Genomic DNA, 10,409 nt, shown 5'->3' with positions numbered 1-10,409 from the left:
AAACACATACATACATAGCTGCATACATACATGTAAGCATACATACCTACATACACACTTACATACAAACACGCATACAAACACGCAACATACATACATACATGCATACATTCATACATACATGCATACATACATACATACATACATACATACATACATACATGCATACATACATACATACATACATACATAACATACATACATACATACATACATACATACATACATACATACTTCATACATACATGCATACATACATACATACATACATACATACATACATACATACATACATACATACATGCATACATACATACATAATACATACATACATATACATACATAATACTACATACATGCATACATACATACATACATACACACACACACACATACATACATGCATACATACATACATACATACATACATACATACATGCATACATACATACATACATACATACATACATACATGCATATATACATACGTACATACATACATACACACACACATACATACATACATACATACATACATACACACACACATACATACATACATACATACATACATACATACATACATTCATACATACATACATACATACATACATACATACATACATACATACATACATATATATATATACATGCGGGCATGCATGCATTCAAGCATACATACATATAAACACACGCACGCGCATATACATACATGCATACATACATACATACACACACGGATAGATCGACCGAATTATAAGCATACAATGTGTAAAATATTATATTTCACACGAATATACACACACACACACACACACATTGCACATACAATATAATTCAAAACACACACATCACACACAGCAAATATATATGACGAAAGGTTTTCCATTGAAATATCTAGCATATGGGCCTGGAGGCACATGGCCTAGTGGTTAGAGCAGCGGACTCGCAGTCGAGGACTCGCCGGTTCGAATCTCAGACCGGGTGATGAGTGTGTTTATGAGCGGAACACCTAAGCTCCACGCGGCTCCGGCAGAAGGTAATGGCGAACTTCTGCTGACTTTTTCGCCACGACTTTCTCTCACTCTTTCCTCTTGCATCTTGCAGCTCACCTGCGACCAACCAGCGTCCCGTCCAGGTGGGGAACCTATACGCCAAGAAACCGGGAAACCGGCCCTTATGAGCCAAGCATGGCTCGAGAAGGAACAAACATAACTAGCATATGGTCCTTAGATTACAGTAAAACATCTCAGATGCGAACATGGGTGCTAGTTTTGTAGATCTCAGCTTTGAAGGAGTAGTGAGCTAACAAAGGCTAAACTACAATATGTGTCTTTATTAGCCACACAGGGCTGAACACAGAGGGGACAAATTACAAAGTAGAGCTTTTCCTTTTGGGGAGAAAAAAAGGGGGGGGGGGTAGATTATCGATCAAAAGGGATCCTAAACAAGAAAGAAAAAAGAAAAAAAACAATAACAATAAGAACAACAACGCGATGTATGCTCATATACAAGAATACGCAAAGATGTCCCTTCTATTATCAAACGTACGCACAAGTTCATAAGCATACACGCATGCATACACACATATATACACTTGTAGACACAAGTATGAATATGTACACAGATTAACGCATCCGACGTACACATATTGACATGCATAATTTGATCCTCAACATACTTATTACTGGACAGACGCGTACACACACACACACACACACAAATATGTATGGGCATATAAATATAGATAGCGAAATAAAAAGACAGAGACAGGCAGAAAGGCAGATAGATATACAGATAGATGCATAGACAGACAAAGATAGATTAGATACATAAATATGTTTCTTTATAAGCCACACAGAGCTGCACAAAGACGGAACAGATTACAAAGTAGGGCTTTTCTTTTTTTGGGGAAAAAAAAGGTGGGGTAAGTTTTCGATTAAAAGGGATCGTAAAAGGGAAAGAAACAAAAAAGAAAAAAAGGGAAAGAAACGAAAGAAATGGAACGGAAAAAAAAACGATCAATAGGGTTCGTGTATCACAGTGTCATGATGTAAGGTGTAAAGGGGGAAGCAGATAAGGTGTATCCGTGGGAAGAAAACCTACGGAAAATACCACGGTAACCTCGAGATAGATAGATAGATAGATAGATAGATAGATAGATAGATAGATAGATAGATAGATAGATAGATAGATAGATAGATAGATAGATAGATAGATAGATGGCTGCATGGACAGTCAGACAGACTTACAGATAGATAGTTAGATAAATAAATAAATAGACAGATAGATAAATAGATAGATAGATATTTTGATAAATAGATTGACAGACAGACAGACAGCTAGAGAAATAGATATTTAGATAGATAGATAGATAGAGAGAGAGAGAGAGGCAGACGGACAGATAGATAGATAAATTGATAGATAGATAGATATAAAGGTAGATAGATAGATATAAAGATAGATAGATAGATAAATAGATAGATAGAAACATAGAAAGATAGATAAATAGATTTATTTATTGGCCACGCAGGGCTAAACACAGAAGGGATGAAATACAAAGTAGAGCTTTTCTTTTGGGGAAGAAGAGAAGGGGAGGAAAAAAGGGCGCGAATTCCGATCACAAGGGGTCGTGAAAAGAAAAAAAAAAATAAGAAAAAAAAGAATGAGGGCGAATTCCGATCAAAAGGGATCGTGGGGAAAAAGAAAAAATAATAGATAGATAGATAGATAGATAGATAGATTAGCCACACAGGGCTGAACACAGAGGGAACATATATATATATATATATTATATATATATATATATATTATATATATATATTATATACATATATATATATATATACATATATATATATATATATACATATATATATTATATATATATATATATATGTAGATAGATAGATAGATAGATAGATAGATACATACATACTTACATACATACATACATACATACATACATACATACATACATACATACATAGACAGACAGATAGTTCAGAATCGTAGAAAAAAAAAGACAGTGACAAGTGAGGGGACAACAAACAAGGCGTATTAGTCTAATGGCTCGGGAAAATACAAGAGTGTTTCGTCGTTTCGAGCCTATGCTCTTCTACAAAAAAATGAGGAAAGAAAACATTGGACAGAGAAAGGAAAAAAAGAGAAAAACGTGGACTAACGGTTACACACACACACACACACACAAACACACACACACACACACACATATATATATATATATATGTATACATACATATATGTCACAAATGGATATAATTAAAATGTATCTCACCTTAAGAAATTGTAAATCTTCAGTTGCCTGAGTGATTTCTTGAAGGGATGTTATAACAGTCAGCCAAACAACCAGTGGAACAGGATAAAATGAGAAGTTACTCCCAAAATTGAACATCGTAGAAGCTTTTATTACGAGGCCTTACACATACGAACACACACACTCTAATAATAATAATAATAATAATAATAATAATAATTAATAATAATAATAATAACGTTTGAACACGTTTAAGAATTTGGACAGCGAATATTATTGCCGCAACTTTGTTGCTATTGCCACTGCTGGTGTGTGCTCACAACAGTCTCAGCTAACGGAATGAAATCTTGGATTTCTTAGAGTAAATTTTTTTTAGGCTGTTTTTAGTATGTTTTTTTATTCATTTATTGTTTTATCGGCGGTTTTAATGTCTGAGGCGTTAGTTTTAGGTTCGTATAAGTGTTTAAGGACACAATTTTAGTGATTGTAACTTGTAAGTTGTAATGTAACACTAGCATTCATACTAAAGTTATTGTTGTTGCTGTTGGTTTGTAGTTGATGATGTTTTTATAATTGCACAGCGAGAAGAGGAAGAGAAACGCCTATGGTGGCACTTTTTAGAAGCTCTGTAACTGGTGAGTGGAAACGAGTAGTCAGCTGAATAATAAGGGCAGAAAGCATGATTTTATTTTAGGGCCTAATGGAAAGTGAGAAGGGTCTTATGCTGAAACAGATACTTAGTCCAATTAGTTGCCCCTGAAATGGACCCCGTTAAAGGCACACAAGCTCCAAGAGTTAGTGTTGCAGCGGTGATGATGGTTGTTGTGGTAGTGATGTATGTCATACACACACACACACACATACACGCACACACACATATGTATGTATGTATGTATGTATGTATGTATGTATGTATGTATGTATGTACATATGTATGTATGTATGTATATAGATATGAGTCGCTGTGTGGTAAGTAGCTTGCTTACCGGCCACATGATTCCGGGTTCACTCCCACTACGTGGGATCTTAGGTAAATGTCTTCTACTATAGCCTCGGGCCGACCAAAGCCTTGTGAGTGGATTTGGTAGACGGAAACTAAAAGAAGCCCGTCATACATATATGTATACATATATGTGTGTGTGTGTGTGCGTGCGTGCGTGCGTGTGTGTGTGTGTGTGTTTGTTTGTGTTTGTCCCACCCCAACATCGTTTGACAACCGATAGTGGTGTGTTTACGTCCCCGTAACTTAGCGGTTCGGCAAAAGAGACCGATAGAATAAGTACTAGGCTTACAAAGAATGAGTTCTGGGGTTGATTTTGCTCGACTAAAGGCGGTGCTCCAGCATGGCCGCAATCAAATGACTGAAACAAGTAAAAGAGTAAAAAGAATAAAGAGTATATACACAGAGAAAGAAAGAGAGAGAGAGAGAGAGAGAGAGAGAGAGAAAGAATGATAGGTAAATATATGCATGTATATATATATATTATATAAGAAAATAGTAAAGTGTGGAAAAAACGACAGAAGGCTTAAATGTTAAAAAATAATATATTGTGTCAAAATGTCTGGAGAATATTGGAAAAATTTTTTTCCTTTCCTTAAAATGACATAATTTAAAAAATTTTTAAGAAATTACCGGTTTCGCGTGTAGCTTTTCAAATTTCTTGTGACGTATGTTTATATTGCATGGAATTATCGTTGTTTTTATTTCCAGGAGATTTCTAAATAAGGGAGGTAGTGAGTGATTTTTCCGGTGTAGGGGAGATAATCGCTTAAAAAATTTTTTTTCCATTTCCTTGTTAATTTCTCTGTGTCAGTATGTTCGGATGGTTGAGTCTGGGGTTTGTACTTTTCAATGAAGAATGTTTCCTTGTTCAGTCTCATTTGTGTTGATGATCCGAAAGCACTGGTAAAATGGGAAGATTAAAAATTGTGGCAGTAGTTGCTTTGCGCATTTCTCAATGTGCTCACTAAAGGTATCATTCTATATTCTGGGAATGCAATCTTTGTCGATGCAGTGTGCATCTGCGCCTGAGTGATAGTCCCGTGGAACCCACGTAGTCTTGGTGGCAGCCCGAGCATTTAATAACATAAATTATGTTTTCAGAGGCACAAGTAAAGTTAGATTTGATCTTAAATTTCTGTCCCTCTTTAAGAAGAATTCTGATCCTTCCAATAGGGTTAGGACATGTTGCACAGTTCGATCTACCACATTTTTTACTTTTGCATCCGTATTTTAGAAGACAATTTTGCCTTTGTGAGAATCTTTTTAAGTGATTTAGGCTGTTTGTAGCTTTAATGATTTGGTGTATGTTTAGAATTTCCTTTAATTTTGGGTTTTTATGAAGTATTGGTAAATTCTGGGTGATGATGGTGAAGGCTTCTTTGTTTCTGGGGTTGTATGTAGATATGTAAGGTAGTATTTCGGGGAGGAGGTGTGTTGTTGTGTTGAACTTTTCTTAAAGTTTCTATGTTGATTTCTGTTGCACGTCTGATCCCATCCTCTATGAGTTGAGCTGGGTAATGTCTGTCAATTAGGGTGTTTTGAGTTCTTGCAGTCTAAAGTTCCTGGTATTTTGTTCTGACACTATTGTGCATATCCTTCTTGCAAGGTTGAAGGGGATGTTTGTTTTAGTGTGTCTTGGGTGGCATGAATTAAAAAGAAGGTATTGTTTGGCGTCTGTGGCTTTGTAAAAATGTCTGTTTCTATTTTAAGGTTAATTTTTTTAATTAGTATATCCAAGAACGGGAGCTCCTTTTGGTTGTATTCCATTGTGAACTGTATATTTGGGTTTATGCTGTTCAATAGGTTTTTAAATTTTAGGAGTTTATCTATGTTTTCATTCCAGAGAATGAAACAATCGTCTAGGAATCGTTTCCAATTCTCTTTTATGTATTGAGAGAGGGAGTTTCCAAAGATTGATAGAGATTCCTGGTAAATGATTATTTCCATGTATCCCATTGTTAAGTTCGCAATGACTGGTGCTGCCCTTGTACCCATAGCAATTCCGGATTTTTGACGGTAAAATGTATTGTCAAACATGAAGTGGTTATTGTGTAGGATGAATTCAATTGATTTAGTAATGAATTCTTTACTGATCCTTTTTGGTATTTCTTCCGGAAATTGGTCTAACCAGAATTGTATTGCCTCCAGTCCATAATTATGAGTATAACTGGTATACAAGTTGACTACATCAAATGAAACCAGGATTGTTTCTTCCTTGGTTTTTTTTGGAAGGTGGTTTAACATATCTAAGTCATCTCTGATATGGCTATCGATATGTTTAAGGAAGGGTTTCAAGAGGATGTCCATAAGTAGACTTAGTCTGTGTGGTTTCACAGGTTGGGCCAGCTACAATGGGTCGTAGTTTTAGGTCCCCCGGATTAGGTGTGTGTATGTATGTCTTTGGTGATTTTTTAATGGTTTCATTTATAATTTGACTTTATGAATTTTTGGCAGACCATAGAAAAGGCTAGGTTTGCATTTAAAGTTTGTTAGGAAATCAATCTCTTGGTTGTCAGTTCCTTTTCATGGGTTTTAATTAGTGAAGATAGAGTTTTCATTATTTTGTGGGGTGTGTGTTGGTAATTTTTCATAATGTAGGTCTTCATCAAGCAAGGAAATTACAAGATTTCTGTAGTATGATGTATCCATTATTAAACTGCATTTCCCTTGTCCGCTTCCTTAATGGTTATATCTTCATCATTTTGGAGTTCTATCAGTTCTTTCCATTGTGTATTGTAAAATTTGGGTTAGCTTTCTGTTTATGTATAGTGGTAGGGGAAGTTCTCAATGTGGTTACAGAATTCGTCAAGATCTTTATTTCTTCCTCTGTGTGGGATGTGTTCACTTTTGTTCTTGACAAGTGATTCATCTTCAGTATTGAAACTGTTTGATGCTTCTGCTAGTCTTAATTTTCTGCAAAATTCTGTTATATTATCCTTGAGTTCATTTAGGTTTGCTCTGCGTGGAGTTGGTGTAAATTTGAGCCCTTTTGCGAGGATGTCAATTTTTATGTTAGAAAGAGGTTTGGTTGAAAGATTGATTATCTTCGGTTTTTCCTTATTACTAGGTTCCAGCCTGTGTCCTGGTGTCCCTGGTCCCTGGCTAAAAAATGTTGGGTGTAATTTTGTTTGTATGAGTTGTCTGTGAGGTTGTGTGGTATTTGGTCGGGGGAGTGGTGGTATTGTTGCCTCCGATCGTTGTGTGTGTGTGGGAATCTTGGTTGTTAATGCTTGTGGTGTGGTAAAAATTTCTGTATGGGGAATATTTTTTGTTTCGAACTTCTTGTATGTGCGATGTTGCTTGACATAGTGTTTCTTTGCGTTTGTCTTTGTTTAGTGGGGACCAGTAGTTTTGGTTCATGGGGTAGTAGTGATTTGTGTGTGGTGTATTCTTATCCTAGTGTCGTATTGTGCTGTATGGTGGTTGGGTCTGGTATTATGATGTTGTTGGTTTGTTCTGTTTTGTTGGTGTAATTCTTTCATAGACGCGTCCTCTTTCAGCTAGTTCCCTGTTAGGTCTAGCGTGGTTTGTAGAGGTTGTTGTGGGTGATTTCTGTTTTTAGTGTATGGAGGATAGTTGGGGGGTGTTCGTGGGTTGTTAGGTTTTCTTTTTTGTTTATTGTAATTTTCTTAAGGAAGGGATTATTTGTACCAATTCATTTTTGAAGGTTTCACTATATTTTTTGGAAGAAGTCCATGTTTTTCTCCCAGCGTAGGAGAGAATTTCTCTCTTCTCTCTCACAGGAATCCTTCCAGTGATCCAATGTATTATCGAGGTATTATTGAATTCATCCTACACAATAACCACTTCATGTTTGACAATACATTTTTACCGTCAAAAATCCGGAATTGCTATGGGTACAAGGGCAGCACCAGTCATTGCGAACTTAACAATGGGATACATGGAAATAATCATTTACCAGGAATCTCTATCAATCTTTGGAAACTCCCTCTCTCAATACATAAAAGAGAATTGGAAACGATTTCCTAGACGATTGTTTCATTCTCTGGAATGAAAACATAGATAAACTCCTAAAATTTAAAAACCTATTGAACAGCATAACCCAAAATACAGTTCACAATGGAATACAACCAAAAGGAGCTCCCGTTCTTGGATATACTAATTAAAAAATTAACCTTAAAATAGAAACAGACATTTTTTACAAAGCCACAGACGCCAAACAATACCTTCTTTTTAATTCATGCCACCCAAGACACACTAAAAAAACATCCCCTTCAACCTTGCAAGAAGGATATGCACAATAGTGTCAGAACAAAATACCAGGAACTTTAGACTGCAAGAACTCAAAAACCACCCTAATTGACAGACATTACCCAGCTCAACTCATAGAGGATGGGATCAGACGTGCAACAGAAATCAACATAGAAACTTTAAGAAAAGTTCAACACAACAACACACCTTCCCGAAAATAACCTTACATATCTACATACAACCCCAGAAACAAAGAAGCCTTCACCATCATCACCCAGATTTACCAATACTTCATAAAAACCCAAATTAAAGGAAATTCTAAACATACACCAAATCATTAAAAGCTACAAACAGCCTAAATCACTTAAAAAGATTCTCACAAAGGCAAAATTGTCTTCTAAAATTACGGATGCAAAAGTAAAAAAATGTGGTAGATCGAACTGTGCAACATGTCCTAACCTATTGGAAGGATCAGAATTCTTCTCTAAAGAGGGACAGAAATTTAAGATCAAATCTAACTTTACTTGTGCCTCTGAAAACATAATTTATGTTATTAAATGCTCGGGCTGCCACCAAGACTACGTGGGTTCCACGGGACTATCACTCAGGCGCAGATGCACACTGCATCGACAACAGATTGCATTCCAGAATATAGAATGATACCTTTTAGTGAGCACATTGAGAAATGCGCAAAGCAACTACTGCCACAATTTTTAATCTTCCCATTTTACCAATGTGCTTTCGGATCATCAACACAAATGAGACTGAACAAGGAAACATTCTTCATTGAAAAGTACAAACCCAGACTCAACCATCCGAACATACTGACACAGAGAAATTAACAAGGAAATGGAAAAAAAAATTTTTAAGCGATTATCTCCCCTACACCGGAAAAATCACTCACTACCTCCCCTTATTTAGAAATCTCCTGGAAATAAAAACAACGATAATTCCATGCAATATAAACATAACGTCACAAGAAATTTGAAAAGCTACACGCGAAACCGGTAATTCTTTAAAAATTTTAAAATTATGTCATTTAAGGAAAGGAAAAAAAATTTTTCAAATTTTTCCAATATTCTCCAGACATTTTGACACAAATATATATATTTTTAACATTTAAGCCTTCTGTCGTTTTTTCACACTTTACTATTTTCTTATATATTCACCCACGGCTTTACCAAACAAACTTTCTTATCTATATATATATATATATAATATATTTATTGAAAGGGCAGCTACTGAACAAGAATCTTTTTTGTGCATGGCACAAAAGATTGTAAAGTAGCTAACCTGGCTCCATCAAACTCAAACTCGTAGATGGGACTATCCACAATACACAAGACCGCCACAGCAAATAGACCAAGGTGGACACCGCGGCAACAGTATACATCACCTCGATGCTCCTACTGAACATCAGAGGACCGCTAACACTCAGTAATAGGACAAAAATCCCGTCTTAAGAGACTTGTTGCATGCAATCAAGCCTTATGCATAGCACTTACGGAAACCACCTGAAAACGGACATAGCAGATGCGGAAATACACATACCACAGTATGTTGTACTACGGACCGACAGAAAAGAAAGGAGTCATGGAGGAGTTGCTATGTACATTCGTGAGGACCTCACACCCCTGGTCCTTTTGTCATCCTCAAATTCGGTGTGTGACACACTAATTGTACATATAAGGCAACTTGGTGTAGTTATATGTACTACATATCGCCCTCCAGATGCCCCAAGCCATGTAGGCAAGTTTGAAGACTGCCTTATAAAAATAGAAGTTCTAGTCACATTAGAACAACACGTAAGTGTACTTCTTATGGGAGACTTCAATCTACCCAATGTCAGATGGCCCGAGGGCCTTTCTCTCCCAGGAACGACACGATGTGAACGAGGACAGGCGAGGTCCCTCCTGA

The 10,409-nt window shown here is 36.3% G+C and overlaps 1 protein-coding gene across 1 annotated transcript in view; it reads right to left on the bottom strand.

Moving 5' to 3' along the window:
- LOC115209571 overlaps positions 1-3,666 on the bottom strand; it is a 14,623-nt gene extending 10,957 nt beyond the window's left edge. Inside the window, exon 1 of the mRNA XM_029778006.2 lies at positions 3,299-3,666. Within this exon, the coding sequence (XP_029633866.1) occupies positions 3,299-3,415 (117 nt within the window). The 5' untranslated portion in view covers positions 3,416-3,666. The remainder of the gene's footprint in view (positions 1-3,298) is intronic.
- Between the last annotated feature and the right edge of the window lie 6,743 nt (positions 3,667-10,409).

The sequence above is a fragment of the Octopus sinensis genome, linkage group LG3 (genome assembly GCF_006345805.1).
Source record: "Octopus sinensis linkage group LG3, ASM634580v1, whole genome shotgun sequence".
NCBI classification, from domain to species: domain Eukaryota; kingdom Metazoa; phylum Mollusca; class Cephalopoda; order Octopoda; family Octopodidae; genus Octopus; species Octopus sinensis.
This window is presented reverse-complemented; position numbering and strand designations above follow the sequence as displayed.